The sequence below is a fragment of the Colletotrichum phormii genome (genome assembly GCF_030913505.1).
Source record: "Colletotrichum phormii strain CBS 102054 chromosome Unknown BDP81scaffold_13, whole genome shotgun sequence".
NCBI lineage: Eukaryota > Fungi > Ascomycota > Sordariomycetes > Glomerellales > Glomerellaceae > Colletotrichum > Colletotrichum phormii.
This window is the reverse complement of record NW_026851455.1, coordinates 89,028-108,603: the sequence shown is the minus strand read 5'-3', so window position 1 is coordinate 108,603 and position 19,576 is coordinate 89,028. Positions and strand designations below refer to the sequence as shown.

The 19,576-nt window shown below is 55.3% G+C and overlaps 3 protein-coding genes across 3 annotated transcripts; 2 read left to right on the top strand and 1 right to left on the bottom strand.

Moving 5' to 3' along the window:
- The first annotated feature begins 6,542 nt into the window (after positions 1-6,542).
- Positions 6,543-7,428, top strand: BDP81DRAFT_43989 (uncharacterized protein). Its single transcript, XM_060591449.1, has one exon. It carries the CDS (start codon positions 6,754-6,756, stop codon positions 7,228-7,230), a length of 477 nt encoding a protein of 158 aa, XP_060443611.1. The 5' UTR covers positions 6,543-6,753; the 3' UTR covers positions 7,231-7,428.
- A 2,345-nt stretch (positions 7,429-9,773) lies between these two features.
- BDP81DRAFT_323467 (cation efflux protein) lies at positions 9,774-11,162 on the bottom strand (the record flags this gene model as incomplete). Its single annotated transcript, XM_060584799.1, has 6 exons — positions 9,774-10,007; positions 10,085-10,533; positions 10,556-10,636; positions 10,703-10,853; positions 10,910-10,954; positions 11,028-11,162. 6 exons carry the CDS (start codon positions 11,160-11,162, stop codon positions 9,774-9,776), a joined length of 1,095 nt encoding a protein of 364 aa, XP_060443610.1.
- A 1,143-nt stretch (positions 11,163-12,305) lies between these two features.
- BDP81DRAFT_376852 (uncharacterized protein) lies at positions 12,306-18,401 on the top strand (the record flags this gene model as incomplete). The annotated part of the gene is made up of 2 exons (XM_060586759.1): positions 12,306-14,852; positions 14,931-18,401. Exons 1-2 carry the CDS (start codon positions 12,486-12,488, stop codon positions 18,399-18,401), a joined length of 5,838 nt encoding a protein of 1,945 aa, XP_060443609.1. The 5' UTR covers positions 12,306-12,485.
- Between the last annotated feature and the right edge of the window lie 1,175 nt (positions 18,402-19,576).

Genomic DNA, 19,576 nt, shown 5'->3' with positions numbered 1-19,576 from the left:
ACTGCTCTTTCGCGGCGAGGTCGGGCCTCTGTATGAGTCCTGCACAGTCCCCATACCAGTTGGCGGGCGATCTCCTGCGGTCATGGCAGGCGGTTTTGGAGGAGCTGGGTGGCTGTCGAAAAGCAGCTGTGCTGGGAAAGAGGCGACGGCATCTTGCATGATGAGCATGCGAACATGACGGGCGTCGAGATCGACGTCCCCGTCATAGTCAAAGGCGCCTGCGAGGGATGCCATAGGGAGACCGGAGCCCATGGAAAAGAGTGCCTCGTTTGGATGCTGGTACAAGGCTTCCGTGTCGGGGTACAAGAGGTTCCGGGTATGGATATCCTCCTGTCTAGATTCGAGAGACATTGGAGCCTCATTGTGGGTGATGTTGTTGTTGTTGTTGTAGTGGTTATTTGATTGTGTTGAGGCAGAAGCACCTGGAGCACTCGGCGTGCCCAAGTTGAAGAGCTTCCCTAACATCGTGAGTGAGATGTCTGGGAAACTGTCCAAGAACGAGAGACTGATGGACTCTTGTTGGTTAGAAACTGGGGGGGTGTGCCATTTTTTCAGCGAAGCACACGATTTTGATAAATCAGATGGAAAAGCATTGCTTCTGACAGGAATTCCATGTGATTGAGGGTGAGCAACGCGATGAACCGTGATGGTGGAGGGTGAGGCTCAATCGAAGGTCGGCATATGGTGGTTAGAGGCGGGCTGAGACCAACAGAGTTGAGGGGTGCACAGGAGTTGGAGAGGCCTAGCCGTGGGCCGAAGTTTAATGGCGATGAGTCGACGGCGTTCGCTCAAGGTTGAGCAAATCGGAAGTGGCTCAAGTGTTGCGGTAGCGAGATACGATGCAGGCTCTCTGTGTCTATGAGACGCACGCACGCGAGCAGAATTGGAGTCTTTTTTTTTTTTGTTTTTTTTTGTTTTTTTTTCGGGGGGGGGTTGATGGTTGTCGAGGAATGATGGCGCGAAGGTGGGTAGTTGGCGGCGCAAAGACGCGATAGAAAGTCGGGATGTGATAAAAGTTGCGTCGAAGGCGGAAGGAGAGGAGTGTGTGACGCAGTTGAATGTGACGCAGTCAAAGAGAACCAGATAGTCGGGACAAAGGCGGCGACGATTGCAGTGGCGGATCAAGATGGGCCGGGGGGGGGGGGGGGTTGGTTTGAGAGTTCGGTATCTGGGGTGAGCAGTGCCGACTGCAGGTGGTCTCGTACTTTGGCGAAGAGCAACGAAGGCGACAGAAGGGATCTGTAATACTGGTTGTATGGGCCCTGTATTCGTCGGACGCGGGGCAGCGAGAGTGTGTTGTGGCAACACTTCAGACGTGCAGTGCAGTTGAGTATAGGACTGGTGGAAGCGTGGGAGCGAGGAGGGTGATGATATTTGGATTGGACGGAATAGTGTCGGGATTGTCGTGGAAGTCGGAAAGTGGACGAGGTCGGTATGAAGTAATGCGAAGGAAGGGTTGTGTAAGGTACTTGAGGTGTGTACTTGTGGTAATTAGCGTTGGAGGATTGGCAGTGTCGGAGGCGGGCGGAATGTCGATTTCAGTTGTGTGGTGTCCGACGTCGTAAAGAGAGAGGGCGGGTTTAGCTTGGCGGGGATTAGGTGATGTGTCGAGGATGGGAAAACCTGGTCAACAGGCAGAAGAAACGAAGACAGGCCGCAAGCCGCAAGTGCAAGCGGTATGTCGCGAAAGACTCGAGAGAGGGTGGAAGGGATAGGCCGAGGGCGGGTGAAGAGCGAGTTGCTCCGTTTTGCGTTGTGGTGGTGGTGGTGGTGGTGGTATTGGTTGTTGGTAGGTACTTGGATGGTGGTGGTGGTGGTGAGGGCGGCGAGGATGAGGGTGCGGGAGAGGGTGGTAAGGTTTCCGGAATCTCAGCGTCGGTACCTCACGGCAGAGAGATTGACATGGACATGGACATGGACATGGTCCGGGAATTGGGGGTGTGTGGTCAGGTAAATGGTGCAGCGTCCATGGTGTTTGCGCGGAGGAGGGACTCGAGCGTTGTCGATGGTGTTTTGGCAGACGGGAAGGGAGAAGAAGATGCAGAAGCACAAGCACAAGCAACAACCTGAAGAGAGAGAGGAGGAGGAGAGGCGGGCACATGGCACTGGGCAGAAAGGGACGGAAGTGCCGCAATCGTGGGTGGAGCGGGCAGCTGTGGGGTACGTACTCGTTGGAGTATGTATCTCTAAAGGCATTCGTCTTCTTGACTCTTCACGGTTCATCCCCGACTCCCGCTCCACGCCACGCTCACGACGCCCACAACGACGGCCCAACGACTGGGACCTTTTGATGTGGATTGTGGATTATCTTGGTCGGTGGAGCTGATATGGAGCACTGGATCGTGCTCTTCTTACTCTCCCATCTGGAACCCTGCAACTAGTAGCTTTTGGATTACTACGCAGTGGCTAACCGTGCCTTATGTAAGTGAGGTAAGTGGAGGATACCTTGGGTCAAGTAAGTAAGGTATCTATCAGACTAGGAATACGTACTCGTTGAAGTCGACTCCTTCCGCCTCGTCGTCACTTGCCTCGCCATCTTTCCTTCCAGGAGTATCTCGTTCTTTCCATCCTTACATTGACTCTAAACTTCTGACTTCCTTCCTCCCCTCGCAGTTGTCATTCGGAGAAACTTGGAAAGAGGCATGTAAGTAATGTGGCACGGCGGGTACGTACTAACTCGCCCATCCCGAGAATACCTTGCCTTGCACTAGACACCTGCCGTAGTACCTAGGTAATGGAGGTACCTGACCTTGCCCTTCTTGTGTACCTTAGCTCGAGGCACATTTCGAACGGCGAGATGATGGCATGTCTGACTTCTGACTCTGTCAGGCTTGGTCAGCGGCTATGGCAACGGCAACGGCAACGGCAACGGCAACGGCAACGGCTGCGGCGGCGGCAGCCACATCATCTCATGTCTTCCCACCAACCTCATCCTGCATCACTACCTAGTATACATGGCTGTAGTTGGACGGTTGGAATCTTGATGATCACCATCTCTTTCCGCCTCCATCTTGCAGACTCGCAGTGTCTATTCCCGAGGGCTGATACGAGCAGCGGCAGCAAGACATAGCAACATGGGGGAAACTACCTTACCTAGTCGCCTAGTCTAAGATACATCGAGGTAGGGGGGCAAAAAGAGGATGCCCTGCCGCCTGCCGACGCTGTGTAATTGGGCTCTCGATGTATCTCCAAAAATGCGGTGAACAAAACAGCCCTTGCTCTGCCGTGCATCGACTGCATCAAACCCGCCTGCCCACCCACACTGCGTCCGTCCACTGCATCCAGTAGCAAGTGCTGTCCGAGGTACGTATCTTTTATACAGGCCACTTGCGCCTGTTGCCTCGTCCGCTACTGCGTCTCTGCTCTAGCGCCGCGTCTACTTGACGTCTCTCTGCCCCTCTAAAAATGGGTAGTATCTGGGCAAGGCAGTGGGCTCTGGAGGCGAACTAGAAGATCATACTTGTAGATCATGGTGCCCGCTGTTGAGAATAAGACAAGATTGGAACGGGCAGTTATCATGAACTGTCAGTGTACCTAGATAGTGTGAGAACACAGAGCTGAGACTATAAAAAGAAAAACAAAAGACGAAAGAAGGGAAAAAGAAAAAGGAAAGGTGTAACGAGCCGGGGTAGACCCGGCGGAGGAATGGTCCCCTTAGGTAATGTCTCAAACGACTCAATCCAAATCGGCGAATCTCAAGTCTCCTGCCATTAATTCCCTAGACTCAATTTCTCAAAGGTAGAAGCTAGCTCGACCACTCTGGACAACAGCGGGGTAATTAGCCTCCATTTTGACACTCACACCCCATGTTCCCATGTTTTGTGACTCGAGGACCTTGAATTTGGGGCGAACTGGTGTCTCGTGATCTCTCTTCCCTCCTCTTATCCATATCCTTCCTCTCTTATTAGGTACACTCATCCCTAGGATACCGCGATACTCTCACCATACCGATTCTAGGTATCCAAAACAACAACAGGCGGTGTCCATCACAGCACACAAGTGGCAATATGCCTTGTCCATGCTGCTACTCCATGTCTATTTGTCGTGCCAATTACCAACTTACCAATGACTCAAGAGAGTAGGTGCCGTCCCGCTCAAGTGGTAAATTGCATCGAGCATCCCGGGTCACGGGTGGTCTAAAACCCCCAAACATCTTCAGCCGTGCCCGCCGTCATCCAATCCGCTGCCTTCTAATTCCGTCCCCATGCGACCCCTTCCTTCCTTCCTCCGAGTTTCCATCGTCATCCGGAACTCCTTCTCTAGGTTGTCCTCCAGGTAAGAATACGTACCACTGAATGCCTCCAACCCTGAATATCCCATGTCCCGGCTTTCTCCTTCTCTTGCGCACCAGTCTTTTCCTCTCTGCCTCGTCAGCCCTGTCTGTTTCCATCGACTACCCCTTGCATGAATCCCACCTCGAGGTTTCACTCTCGCCAATAGTTACCTTGCAACAAGAGCATCATTGGCGACGCTGCGCTCCAAGACGACGACGACAACGACAACGACTGCTGACCGTAACTCCTCGGACCAGCACCGGCCTTCATCCGTCCCTGGCTCCAGGTTATCCGGTAAGGCCTCGACGTTGGTGTCAATCAACTTGGATCACGTTGAGCTATTTCCGCTTGTCTTTCTCTTGCGCCCGTCGTCTTGTCCGTGCCTCTTCCCCTGGTCTTTTGAGGCCACCGAAGGAGGATTCATCATCTATTTCCACTACTCCGTACTCAGTCCAACCTCAAACATACGCAACCAAGTTCAGCTACACTTGGGCGCCGACAAGTCAAAGAGATGGACTCCTTGCCATTACTCGTCTCACAAACTCCGTACGACTGTAAGAGTTCACAGGAACAAGGGCATAGAGTCTTACCTGCAACCCCAGGCCACTCTGCGATTCCATAGCAGCACTCACTCGCCAGCATCTCGTTCTCGGAGCCGACCCCGACGGACCTCGTTGATCCTCCATCTCTGCGCTCACGCCTCCCTGGCAACGAGGCGTAAATCTTCTGCCTGCCTGTCACTTCCCTACCCACTCTGAACAGTCAACAGCCAACGAGACCTAGCATACCCCTGCGGAGTCGATAGATATTCCCCAAATTACATCAGTCGCTGGCAAAGGGTCATGTTACCGACTAATGACTGTTCGTCTTGTCCTTGTCTGCCCGCCACCGCCCCGTTCATCACTCGCTATTACTCCAGCTCAACAGTTGTCATCTCTCACCCCGCCGTGGCCAGCCCCTCCAAGGCCACAGAAAACAACGCTCACGGGTCCGAACAAGCCCAGAAATGGAGGGGCACGAGGGGAAGCGATGCAAGTCAACGCCGACCATGTTGCTGTTCGACATGACTGCAGCGTGGAGCAGCACCGCAAGTGCCAGATAGAGGTGGAATCCCGTCGTGCTGGTTGAGAGTGGCTCGATCTGGGGCGGACGACCGAGCGTCTGGCGGATAAGAACCACTCGCCAGGTTACAATGACAGCGCACTGCGCGAAGCTCCAGTCTCCAGTCACTCAGCGAGATTACAATCCTCGGTGAGAGACCGACACCTTGGAGTTCGAATCACCGGTCCAACACTCTCCAACAAGACTCCAGGATATACCAAGGTATCTTCTCCAAAGGGCATGTACTTCTCTACGACAGGCATCATCTTCCGGCGTAACGCTGCGACAAGCCATCAACACAGGGGCTGTCACTCGCACCGTCATCCCGACAAACTCACCATGTCTTTTTACCCGGCCCCCGTTTACCATATTGCCTCGGTCGCCCAACCATTATCCGATCAAGCTTTCCCATGCTCGCTGTTGTCGACGGGTCGAGGACCTCGGTGCGTCCAGCAGCGTAATTGCACGTCCCTTTCCCGACACGCGACCGCTTCACCGACCTTCCCTCACTGCTACTCACAGACCATCGACCCAACGTTGTCCAAACTCAGCAGGGTATATGCCTTCTGTCCGGCTTCCGGAACCGGAACCGGAACCGGAACCTAGAATACCTGTCAGTCACGGCCATCCCCGGGAACTTCTTTTGGTCAGTGTCGTGGTCAATGTGACCATTGTTGATCGGTATTCTCAAAGAGACCATCTACCACGGAAACGCGTTGTCTACGTCTTGAGTCACACACCAGGTGACACCAGAAAGCCCGCCCGGTACTCCGTACACGTAGTGGTCTCGAGTAGCACCGCCACGGCGATGTATCGGGACCGACCCCTACGAATAGAGGCGCCGCCTCCCACGCGCCAGTGCCAAGTCGAAATGCAGCACAAGCTGCAGATGAGACACATACACGTAGGGCAGCTGCAAGCTAACAGCTGCGTCTCCCACGGCAACTTGGCGTAGATGTCCTAGTCGCCATGTGTTCGCTTGAAATTCAACTGCCAGCAGTCTGTTGTTGAACAGCGTCATAACCACGGATCGCGCTCTAGGTCGCACCGTCGCACACCTATTCTTGTTAGCCTCAAACCACACCTCCAACCGCGACGCGAGGCGCACATCGAACCGAGCTTCTCCCCTACGACTTGATATGGAGTTATGGAATTGGTTATGGACACACGCACCGCCCCGCCGGGCAGCAGACATCCTCGCTAAATCCATCCATCTTGACACACATCGGCCCTTTCCAGAGGTTCGTTGCTTGTGGTTGCTCTTAGCCAAGCGAAACGGTTTATCTGCGCCAATCAAGGGCCCGCCGATCAGGTCGCGGTGCTGGATACACCTTCCACGATAGGCACTCGATCATGCACCCCGGCGCGGTCCCGCGCGATGCTCCTGATCAACACCTTTAACGAGGCACAAGTTATATATCCTCGACAGACAAGTCCTCTCAGGGGGCTGCCTATCCCAGGGGCCGCTTCAAAGTTCAGCCCAATTCCCAGGCTCCTGGAGTCCTGGGGCATTCGCTGCCCAGCAAAGCAAGCCGCAAACGTGCCGTCGCAAAAAGTGTCCCAACGCACGGGACACCGGGGGTCGTATGTGGTCTTCCGTCGCCGGCCGGTTTGTCCTTGCAAGACGCTCATTAACAGAGCAAGCCTCACCTTGGCTTCTCGACTAGGTCATGCTATGGTCCTGCTGCCTTGGTTGCTTCCTCTCATCTCCCGGACAAGCCGCAAATGTCAACGGGATCCGGAAGCATCCACGCGGCGAAGCGGGCGTTCTCGCGCAAAGTCTAGCTGCAACCTGCCTCACCGATATCCAACACCAAGGCCGCGAAGCTACACCACAAACTTTCGTGATCAATAAGGCCGCGGTATGATCTCATTTTCCAACATCCTAGGGAATAAGCTATCAGTTATTGGCCACCCAAGCCCGGCAAAGAGGCAGCGGTGTGGCCAATGCCGGGGTAAAGGGAAACCCCTATCGTTCGGTCCATTCACCATCCTAATTCTCAGACATGGCCATGCGACTGAGCACACCCGGCGGAACGGTTCCCCGTATTCACCATCCCAGTGACATCAGCCGTGAAATGATCTTCCCCCGTTCGGGTTTTTGTCGATTTACGTCCGTTGCTGTCGTCGGCCCTATTTCACCGAGGTCAGCCGTTCCTCCAGGCTTGTCGCAACTCGCAACTTATCCAGAAAAGCCGGTGAATTTACTCGAAATCCCGCAGATTGGAACAGAAGTTGGGTTGTACCTAATTACGATGTATCTTTGTAGTATCGCAGAGGGTTTGCCACACCTACCAGCAAGATCCGACCATCGTCCCGTGTCTCAACGCTTAATGGTTTGTCCCTGATAATTCCGATGGTTTCTCCAACCTTGCCAATTTGGAGACCGACGGTCAGCTCCCACCATCCTTCCTGCTTACCCATATTATTGACCGACTCATTTGTCCCGTCCGTCCAGTCCGCGGGCCGGGCCAGCCCGGCTTACACACGGCGGTGATGGCGACAATCTTTCTCAAAGTGGCATGTCGGTTACATGTCTAGCGATGTCAGCAGTCATGGGTCATAGTAGCGTTCCCGACGGTTATGACAAGTTACAACGGCTTTTGGAGCTAATATCTCTCGCGCTCACGCAAGTATGAAGCACGACCGTGATCGGGACGAATGCAACTAATAGTCAACGTCTGCATGCCGAGGACTAGCGCTGCCGAACGGCTGATAGGGCCACTCATGTTGTTGCCTTCTGTCGCACTCTCGGTTCCTTCGGGGTGACCAGAGGAAACAGACCGATCAACTAATATTTGACTCATAGTAGTCGGAAGATACAAATCAGATGTCAGCATCGGATTGTCCCGTTGCAGTACACGGCCCGGGGCGCGGCGCCATAGCTCGAAGCCGATGTGAGGGTGCGGAACACACCGTTACCTACCTTTGCTGACATGCTATGATCTCGGTTCCTAATCACTTACACAGCCCACGGCAACCGAGGACACCTCGAAGACACCTCGGATCCTTGGGATCGCATTGTTCCAAGGAACCATTGCCGCTAAGGCGATCTCGGTTGCATTTCTGCAGTTTGGAAAATCCCAAATATTCTGCAACGTTTCCCTTCTCTCGAGTCTGGATCATGGATGCAATCATGCATCCCACTTTTCGGCAGATTTGTTGGTTCCTCCCCCCACGCCATTTCGGGGGCGTCCGAGGGGCGGGTTTCCCGTTCCCCGCAGAGGAGACCAGGCTTACCGCTTACCACGGTATCGGGACGGCGATATCAAATAAATCTCCATAAGGTAGTGGGAAAGATAGCGCTAGCGATGAGGCGATAGCGATGCGGAATGGCGATGACCAATGTGTTTTTGGTGCGGTTGTTTATCGAGGTTGACCATCCCCACGCCGCCCTAGGTGAGATGCTGTGTGTGGTGGGTGGCGTAGTTTAGGTGATGTGTAGATGATTTGTCCTCCCTCTTCAGCTCAGCTTGGTGTATTTTGAAACTTTGATAAGATACTCTGTGGGATTATGGAAGCTGGATGGGCTGTCTTTCTGCGGTCGTAGATTTAGGGGAGCTGAGTGAAGCACTCCCGCGCAGAAGGCGTAGCTTTTCTCTCTGTGCCGTTTACTATTGCTACCCTGCTCTTACAAGTCTCCGTCTTCCAAGTCTTGTGACTCGTCCCCTGCCCCCCAGGCAATTACCAATCATTTGGTGAGAAACTATGTTGATGAAGCTTATTCTTTTTGCTCGGAGTGACTGGATGACGAGCGAGTCGGACGGATTATTCTAGTCCCCCCCCTGCGAGGCAGAGAGGCGGCACGGAGGACGATGTGACCTGCCCCAAGGGACGTGGTCGTATTGATTCTTCGGCAGTGAGATGGATTGATTTGATTTGATTTGGGGCAAGGTCCAAATGAGGCTGTGCCAAGGCTTTGGAGATGGAATATGAGGCGGCAAGGGCTGTTTTATCTCACATCATCTTAGGGTTTGGGTATTCTGATATGACGATGACATTTCTACTTTTCCGTTGTACATCGGAGGGAGGTAAGGTTGTGAGGTTGTGAGGTTGTACGCATGTAGGCAGCAGTCTTACTTTCAAGCGCGTGTGTATTGATTCCTAGACTACAGTCCCATGGGTATGAGAGGATTGGCTGAGGCGCTTCGACAAGCCTTGTAAGCTTTGTGCGAGTTCGCGGCGAGAAGAATTCCCGACCAGAGGGGAAGAGGACTTGTATGAAATCACATGCTTGATGTTAGGTACAATGCTTTTCATTGGTGATTGTAGAATCTAAGCCGACGAGAACTCTCAGAAGAGGATAGATGACTGCTGAACACTCCAGCTCACCCTCTCATGGCTCAAACACCATTACATTGGCCGTAGGAAGCTACATGTACCATTATCTGATGCGCGTCAAGCAACCTTCAATTCTTGTGGGACTTCTTGGTGTGACTGTCGATGTGTAGTGGTAGGCTGCAGCGCGACGGAGCGGATTCCGTATTGTTGTAACCTTGCGACGATGGCGTCGGCTGTAGATGCAAAGTTGTCGATGCTGTCTCCCGTTATGGTTATGTGTGCGGTCGCGAGGGTTGTTGTCTGATCGAGTTGCCAGACAAGCAGGTCCTTAATATCTAGCACGCCAGGAACCTAAATAACACAAACTTGAGTCAACTTTTGAACATAATCTAACACGGAGCCTCACTCTTTTTTCTCTTCTGTCTTACCTCTAGTATCTCCCCCCGAACGAAGTTAACATCAACGCCCGCGGGCGCGCTCTCCATCAAGACCTCCCCCGCGCGCCGGCAGAGGGGCCAGGCGGAGAGCATGATTGTCAGGGCGATGAAAACGCCGACGCCTGGGTCGGCGTAGAAGCGGGCGTTGGAAGAGGATTTCCAGATGATGAGGGCGGCGACGATGACGGAGAGGTTGTTGAGGGCGTCGGTTAGGACGTGGAGGAGGACGCCTAGCATGTTGAGGTCGCGGGGGCGGGTGTGGTGGTGCTTGGCGGATGGTAGAGATGGCTTGGGTTCTGGGTTTGAGGATGTGTTTGGATCGGATGGAGGCGGTGGTGAGTGTGAGGGGGGTTCTCTGGATTCTTCGTCGGGGTGTCTTTCTTGGATATGTTCATGATGGTGGGTTTCTGTGTTTTTGGGGTTAGATTCGTTGCACATGGCTTGATTGGAGATCTTGCTCACCGTGGAGGAAACTTAGGACTATGACGTTGAGCCCGAGGCCGATGCAGCCCATGATTAGAACCAACACTGGATCTTCGACATCTAAGGCATAGTTGAGTACTTCGGCGCAAACTTAGTCCAAGAACGACCAGTATGGAGGGGGCTCACGTGGAAGTTGTGTGAATCTCTCAAAGGCTTGAAGGAGGATGCTGACGCCCAGCGCGAGTAGGAATACGCCGTTGAAGAAGGCGCCTAGGATTTGGGCACGTTTCCAGCCAAAGGTTAGGGATTTAGGTGGAGGGGATCTCCTTTCCGAGACCTTTCCGGCATGTGAGTCTTCAGTTCATGTTGTGGGTTTAAGCAGGGAGGACTTACAATCACTGCTATCAAGGCAACGGCGAACCCTATCAGGTCATTCATCTAGATAGCTTGTTAGATGCACTGCCTTCATATATAGGCACAGAAGAGGGTTGGCTATAACTAAGTGCCTTACATAGTGAAAGGCGTCTGCTATGAGAGCGAGGGACTTTGTGCGGTATCCGATGACTAGCTCTGCGATGAAGAAGCCGCCGGAAATTGCGATTGTGGCAACTAGACGCTGCTTTTTGTTGATCTTGAACCGAGCCATGTCGTCGGGCATTGAGCGTCAACCGGAAGTACCGTAAAATATTATGATCCCTTTGCGCTCTGGTCGTTTTGAGAAAAGCCATGAACGAGACAGCGACGAGAATGTTTCCACGGGCTTTTGTCACAATATCAACGGTCGTACAACCTTTGAGAAACAACGGATGAGAGCCTCGTACAGCCGGGTCATGTTCCCGATCTTTGTCAAGACTCGGGACACACAGACATGAGACAAGATGTGCCCGTCCCGGGCCGGGTTGGCACATACACGTGGGAAGGCAGAGGGAGCACGGAAGTTGTTTCTGTTCTGTAAACAAAGTTTGGGGCTGATGGCTCGTAGGTTCTGGGCATTACGCAGCTCGCTCACTCGTCCTAGATCTATGACACAGGCACACATAGGTATATTCCCTCTTTTGAACAGTGGTCGAGAGAGACTGAGGATTGATTGTTGCTCAGATGACACTAGTTCGGGTAACCGCGTCAGTATGTGCGGCATGTTTACTTGGCGGGGACGGCAGGGTGGTAAAGTGTTTGCTTTAGTTTTAGTTGAAGGTGTCACGAGTTGGTTGACCATCGTTCATAGTGTACGGACTTCATTGGACACCTGGATGGTGTCGAGTTGACGTGGCTGGTTGCTTTGGTACGAGAGCTTGTGGTGGTGAACCGAAACGAGGTTCCCATTGTCAAGAGTTGCGAAGGAACGAGACCACAGAAATCAGAGTTGGGAACCCACCTGGAAGCAATTCCTCGTTGCTTTGACTTCCACTGAGAGATATTTCAATTTCAAGTCTCTAGTGAGCATTGTCGGAGCAATTGACGTCTGCTTCAATGAGAGGATCGGAGACATCAAGTTGGAATTGAAACAGAAACGAGCCCCCGTCAAAAGGAATGCGTTTTGCAGTGCGACTAACACGATGACAGGTTCCGAGTCTCACATTGGATGCGCTCAATTGAGACCAGGTGAGACCCTGGGAGATGCGAACGTCTACAACCTGGGGATAATGTAGGCTAAAACGGTAGGCGGTGTGGCTTAGCGGAAGCTCGGCGCCACAATTCTGCCGTCGCGACGGAGCTGCACTTTGTGACGATGCCACTACGGACTGCCAAGGAGCTTCAACTACAGCCGATTGAAGCCATTCGCAAGGTTCACAATCCCCTAACCACCGAAGCATACACAGAGATTCGGTAGAATTGAACGACAGCAACGAAATGCTACTGCGAACCCTCCACACAGGCCCCCGTTGACGAGCCCCTCCCTCGTGGCGCAACAAGCAGCCCTCCTCCTCCCCCACTAATACCATCATCACGACGCCGCTCTCTACCCACGATGCCTCGCAATGCCGGCGCGGTACCGTCCTTGCGCAAGGGGCCCAACTGGTCTTCTCACCTACGCCAGTTCAGCCGAAGCAGCCTCGAACCGCCCTCCGCGACATCGTCCGTCGGCTCGCCCCGATCCCCCGATACCGTCTCCAGTGCCTCGACCATCCGCGGCGACAACTCGTCCAGCTCCGTGAAGCAGCGCCGCCTCGAGCGGAGGTGCACCGTCGGCGTCAACGAGGGGTACTCGCGCGACGAGGTGCTCCTGAGCCCGGAGGTGATCAAGGGCGATGTCAGACCCGGGAGCCTCGTGGCCATCACCGTCATTAAGACCGAGGGCGATAAGACTGCGATAAAGGACCATGCGACGACGCGCGGCGGGAACGCTGCGAACAACACTGGCGCGGGAGCGGGACAGGGCGATGCGGCGCCTGAGGGGGCGACGCTGGGGAAAAAATACTTTTGCGTCGCCAAGGAGATGTCCAAGGAGCTCAAGAGCCGACTGCCCAATGTCGACATATATGTCGTCAAGCATATCGCAGACGCCTTTGGGATGAAGAAGGGTACGCAGGTACTCTTGACGCCTGTGGATGCTGATAACCCCGCGACGGCGGCCTCACACGTCGAGCTCTCGTTCAAGGATCAGTACCTGTCGCGATCAGACATGTGGCGCCTGGCTATCGGCGAGCTCACGGAAAGGACGGTCTACAAGGGCCAGTCGATATTATTCATGGGCACGATAAAAGCGCAGGTCACGGCGGTATTCGTGGACGGGCGAAAGATACACTCGGCCTTCTTCACAAGGAATACGAGGCCGATTTTCCGGAGCGAGTCGGCGAGGTACGTGCTGTTCATACAGATGGCGCGGGAGATGTGGGATTTCGATTCGGAAGGATCCGGCGAGATCCTCTTTAACAAAGTCGTCAACGGCTTCTTGCCGGCGCTGTTCAAGAAATGGGCCAAGCTCAAGGCCAAGCACCTCGTGAGCATCGTGCTCTTCGCGAGGGTGGAATACGACACGGGCTTGACGACGGAGCTCGCGAGTAGCACGCTGCATGGGGACTATTACACTGGCGTGCAAATATCAGGCGATCGTAGGCCCTACAAAGACTTTTACCGTGTCGTCGTCAGCGAGATGGCGAGCGGGGAGTGGACGACGATCCTCAACCAGCTGAAGCGCGAGTTCAACTTCTTCCGGCGGGATATCAGCCTGCATCACCAAAAGGCCAACAGCGCATTCGTGCCACTTGCCGAGGAGAACGGCGGCAAGGGCATCGCGTCCAACCGGGTCAAAGCCGAGTCTTCGCTGGCCATGTATGGTAACTTCCTCGAGGCCATCAACCTCGCCTCATCCCAGTTCGCGCATGACTACGTTGACCGCGACCTCATGCGGACGGGTATCTCCATCGTCGTCATCAGCCCCGGTCCCGGCGTCTTCGAGGTCGAATACGAGTCTCTGCGCCGGACCACCGAGGCCCTCGTCGGAAACGGCATCGGCATCGACCTCATCTGCGTGCCAAAGATGCCGCTTCACTCCGTCCCGCTATTCCGCTACCGCAACCCGCAGACCTCGGAGGGTTCCCACGGCCTATCGAGATCGAGGTCCGTACGCAGCCGCGAGAGCACGCCGAAGCAGCAGGCCACGCCCATCATCGGCAGCTACCAGTCGCTGTCCGAGTCGTTGTCACCGACAAAGGGCCTGGAGCTCGCCCACCGCATCGACAAGCTTGCGAACCCGCAGGACGAGTGGTCGTACGCGGTGCCCCAATGGCTGCACGTCTCCTACTGGACCGGGACATCCGAAGAGGCGCTGTCGTATCAAGGCATCGCGCTCTCGGTGTCCGAGAACAAGGAGGGCCAGGAGAGTGAAGGCTTTGCGATCCGCGCGAGGATGTACGATCTGCAGATGCGCAGCGTCTTAGAGACGAACGAGATCGAGACGACACCGCTGCAGGCTGACCCTCTGTTCCCCGTGACGACGACTGAGTCTAAGAGCTCGCTGCGATCGCGGCTCAGCGGCACGGACGAGATCGCCATGATACCCCTGAAGCGCCACCAGGACACGCTCGTGGACCACGTCTACGGGTTCCAAAAGTTCATGCCTGACAGGCTCGTAAAGCCGGGCGAGAAATCGCTGTGGAAGCAGCTGCAGGAGTACGACGAGACGAGGGCGAGATTGCCGAGATCGCGGCGCCCGGCGCGGGCGAGAGCGTCACGGGACCTAGAGGAGACGACGAGGCGGCAGCTGATGGAGGACGCGGGGCTCTTTGGGACGTCATTGCCCGAGAAGAAGATCGTGCCGAACCAAAGCCTTGCGGCAGTCACAGCGGGGCGCAAGTTGTCGGTCAATATTGTCGATAGCGAAAAAGCGGAGATTGTGGCCGCTGCGAGGAAGGCTGCGAATCATCCTCCGGCGGCACCATCGGCGGGAGCGGCGGGGATGTCGTCTAATCAGACGTCATCTTCTACTTCTTCATCAACGACCCCTGATTCTCACAGCGTGGTGGGTAAGATGTCTGTAGCATCGCCGTCCAAGCCTCCCAGGTTTATGCGGCAGATCAGCCTCGGCCTGCGGGGCTTCGGCATCGCGGCGCCCAAGGTGGTAGCAGCGGAGGCGAGCTTCGAGACGGTCAAGGCATCGACGGAGCAGAGCGTGACGAGCCCTACGATGCCGCTGGTCATGTCGACAATGCCACGCCCGTCATCGCCGCAGGTCATCAAGCCGACGACGTCGATGTCCTCGTTCTCACCGCAGCTGTTCCGGTCGGATTCGCGGGATACCCTCAAGGATCTGGGCTCGACGCCGAGTATACCCATCAACATGAAGTCCTCCTCGCGCAGGGGGGAGAGCTCGATCGGCCAGCAGCATAGGTACGGGACCGTCCTGCCGTCGTCGCTGGCGCGCAAGGACCATTTCCGGGAAGACCCCGACCAGAGGAACTCTCACGTGTTCAGGGCAGAGGAAGATAATCAGAAAATGTTCAATAGTAAGCTGCGCGCTGGTGCTATGCCCGAGCTGCCGTCTACGTTGTCGCCGACCACGGCCATCTCGCCTTGGCTTACGGTGCTGAACCCGTCGAACCCGGACAGGAACAAGGTGGATGACACGGTGCTCTATAGCCGGTGGCAGCATGTGTTCCCTCGGACTTCGGAGATGAAGGTCATGAAGTGGAAGGCTCTGTGCTGTCCGGCTGCCGTGCCGCTCACGACCGAGTACTTTCCTTCAAAATCACAGTTTGACACGGAGTATCAGAGGCAGCCGTATGTCATTGCGCAGAACGCCGACGACGAGCTTACGGAGGAGCCGAAATCAAGGGAGGAGTTCTTACGTGAACTGATCAGCCTCCGTTTCTCGCAAGGGTTCCAAGTGGTCATTGGTCCATCTGTTGCCAAGGCGTTTGGGCAGAAGACGCTGCGGATCGCCGACATCTTCTCCCGCGACCAGGCGATGGAGGACGGCACAAGCATCTTCTTGTCGGTGGGCAACACGATACACCAACTTTCGTGTGTTAATGGCACGGAGGTGGAGGTGAATATCTACATACGCAAACCGGCTGAGCTAACGGTTGGAAACTCCAACTCCGGCCCGCTGTACAGGCCGGCGATTCGCACGTTGATGGAAAGCGGTTATCGGACGCAGGAGGTTGACATCTCGACTCCGAAACCCGAGAGGAACTGGAACTACATTGACTCGTATCTCGCGGGCCACCATGACGAGATGACGGAGAATCTGCGCTTCTGGAGGACGCGGTTCGTGCTCATCCCGATGGTGTCGCGGTCGTCGGCAGTGCCTAGGAATCAAGCCGGCGACAACGCCGAGGAGGTGCGCTTAGAAGGTATCAGACGGCTGTCGCTGTCGTGGCAAAAGTATCGGTACATTCCGCCGTTTGAGCGGAGATACCAGACGGCAAAGTCGAAGCGCGATCCCAACCCCCTGGACATTGTGTACAAGACGGAAGACCCCTCCGTCGTCATCGCGGCCGAGCTCGACAACTTACCACTGGTAGAGGGCCTGGGCGAAAATCGCAAGGGCCAGCTCATCACGAGCCGGGAACACTTTCGCAAATCCAACCTCAACCTGTCTGCGCTGGCTGAGGCAATCCAGCAGCCCGTCGAGAACGGCGGCGTCAAGCTGCAGAATCGAAGGTGGCATCTGCGGCTGCACTACAACTGCTTCATCGGCTCCGACATGACGACGTGGCTCATGGACAACTTTGAGGACCTGGACAGCCGCGAGGAGGCGGAGCAGCTGGGCAACATGCTCATGGTCAAGACGTACGACCGGCCGTCGGACGACAAGAAGGACCGCGGCGGCCTGTTTGAGCACGTTGAGCGCCGGCACGTGTTTAGGGATGGACAGTACTTTTACACCGTTGCTACCGAGTACGCGAAGCCACACCCGCCGGGCTGGTTTAACTCGCGCCGGGGTCGCGACGTCTCGGTGCCCTCGACGCCCATGTCGGAGAACGTCCCGCGGGACTCGCCGCGGCCGGGCATGATTTCCAGGCCAACGTCTATCAACGAGGAAAACTCGCCCATCTCGGGCGCCACCACGCCGACGGCATACTCTGTCATGTTCAACAACAAGAAAGTACCCAAGGTCTGCCTCAGTAAAGTCATCAAGTACGACGTGGACCACCGCAAGCGATCATACCGACCCGAGCGCGTCGACCTACACTACGACCGGCTCCATAACCCAGACAACTGCTACCACATCCGCATCGACTGGATGAACGTCACAGCAAAACTCATCGAGGACGTAGTCGAAGGCTGGGCGCGCGAGGCGGCGACCTACGGCCTGCGACTCGTCGAGGTACCCATCAAAGAAGCCTGCTCCATCACGGAAGTCAACCCCTTCCGGCGGCCGTACCTCATCAAGCTGTCTGTGCCGCCGCCGAGCCAGCAGCCGGTGACGTACTACGAGCCCAACTCGTTCTCGCCGCAGACGGCGCCCGGGAAACACTTTTATCAAAAGGTGCTGATGCGGAAATTTGATTTTGTGCTCGACATGGAGGCCGCGTCGAATTTCCCGCGCGATGTCGAGGTGAGTTACTCGTGGGGGAGGCCGGATTTCAAGTATTCGCAGTATATCCACCGGTCTGGGGTGTTGTTGGCGGAGATTACGGATGAGGGGCATTTCTTGGTGCTGGCGAACAGGCTTTTTAGTAATCGGGCCTGGGCGGCGCGGGATAAGGAACTCAAAGATATGAGGGAGGCGAATAGTGCCGGTGGTGGTGGACCGACTGGCGGTGGTGGTGGTGCCAACAATGTTGTCGAGCGCGGGGGCAGGATCATACCCGTGGGTTCCTACACGCCCTTTGGCATACCGGAGCCGACGCCGATGAGCAGTCCGATGGTGAAGCCCGTCTTCTATACGTGTGGTGGCGGGTCGCCTGCGGTGAGGGCTTCGGATATGAGGGCTAGTTCCAGCGCGTCGGGGGGGCCTTCTAGTTCTACGACGGCAAACACGACGGCCGCGGTGGACCCGATTCCGATCCTCACGGAGCTCGAGGCCTTTTGCAACGACGGCGCCGGGTTGGAGGCTTTCTACAAGGAGACGCTGGAGCGCGGGCCACCGCAGGCTATGACTACGCCGGGGGCGATGAGGCCTACTGTTGTTGGGCTTGAGGCTGTGCCGGAGGCGAGTATTCCGATGTTGGGGCTGCCCGCGGGTGTCCTTGGGGATTTACATTCCGGGGGTGGTGGTGGGATGATGGGTGGTGTTTACGGTGGAAGTGGAGGTGGTGGACCGGAAGGGCTTCGGGGGTTGCATATTGGTGGTGGGAGCCCGAGTCCCGGGCCGCGGAGCTTGATGAGTAGTCCGGCGGCGGGGATGCAGTTTTTGAGGAGGGCGAGTGTGCAGGATGGGCTTGGGTTGGGGGGTGGGGGGCCCAGGAGGGAGGTTAGGGAGAGGGAGAGGGAGTGATGGTGGAAGGTGAGGGTGAGAGTGAGGGTGAGACTGTGAAGGGTGTGTTTGTGTGGATAGTGTACGTTGGGCGTTTTTCTGTGTAGATGATTATGAAGCTTATGAACATAGTAATAGCATTGATGCTGTGATTACTCGTGTTACCTACTTCCTTCTACTTAATCCAGGAGGTTGGGGCATTTTCTTGAGCAATCATTCGTTACTCATGGGTCTACTATGCTCTCATCTCACTCTGAGAGTCGAATGATATGTACAGACTTTGCCAAAGTGAATGCTCATCATGTAAATCATGGGGTGTAGCTGGGCAAAGCGACCACCAGCCACCAGCCATGCTTAGCCTCATCATCTCACCCAACGGCTCATGCTTTGATCCCCTCCCCCATTTTTCGTCTCTGTAGTTTATGGTACATAGTGACCTCACGCGATTTGCCTCTTATGATATGATGAGCAGTATAGCTACCAGATGAGGTGAGAATTGGTGTGGCGGTGGATAGATGTTAGCACACTTGGTTTTACACTGGTGATGTGTGGCTCAGCAATGCAAGCCAGAAACCTGGGATATGGAATCTGCTGCGCCACATTGAGGCGTCGATTCGGAGATTTAGTCGCCGGCTGGGTGGCGTATATGAGGCGTCATGTGACGTTCGGAAAGCGGGAGGTGGCTTGTCCTCACCCGGCAACGAATTGACTTTGTCTCCATACGAAGTACATACCGTGCCCCCAGCCACACCACTTCCCGCGTACCGAGGTGTGGCTTTCCGGGGCTGTGTCAAAGTCTAATTTCAATGCCGGGGCATTTTCCTTTGTGGGCGCGCGACAATTCAAATCGCGAATCGGTCAAGATTACGGATACAGAAGCAAGAGTGGAAGATGCCGCAGTAAGGCGCGTGGGCGCATAGTAAGCACATACAGTTCGCAAGCCCCAAAGACTCGGATAGGTTTGGGATGGGGATGGGATCTACTTTGGTCTGGAACCCGTCATTCTTCGTGTGTGTGTGTGTGTGTGTGTGTGCGACGTGCCTGAATGAGGCAAAAGGTTAAGTGGCAGTTGGTGGTCCAGCTGTCTACTGTCTGTTCCACCCCTTGTCACGGATGGGGTATGGGAAAGTATGAGGTGGGATTTACCTGATTCGAAGCGGTTTTGCGGTCTGAAATGCCTGACAGAGGTGGAAAGA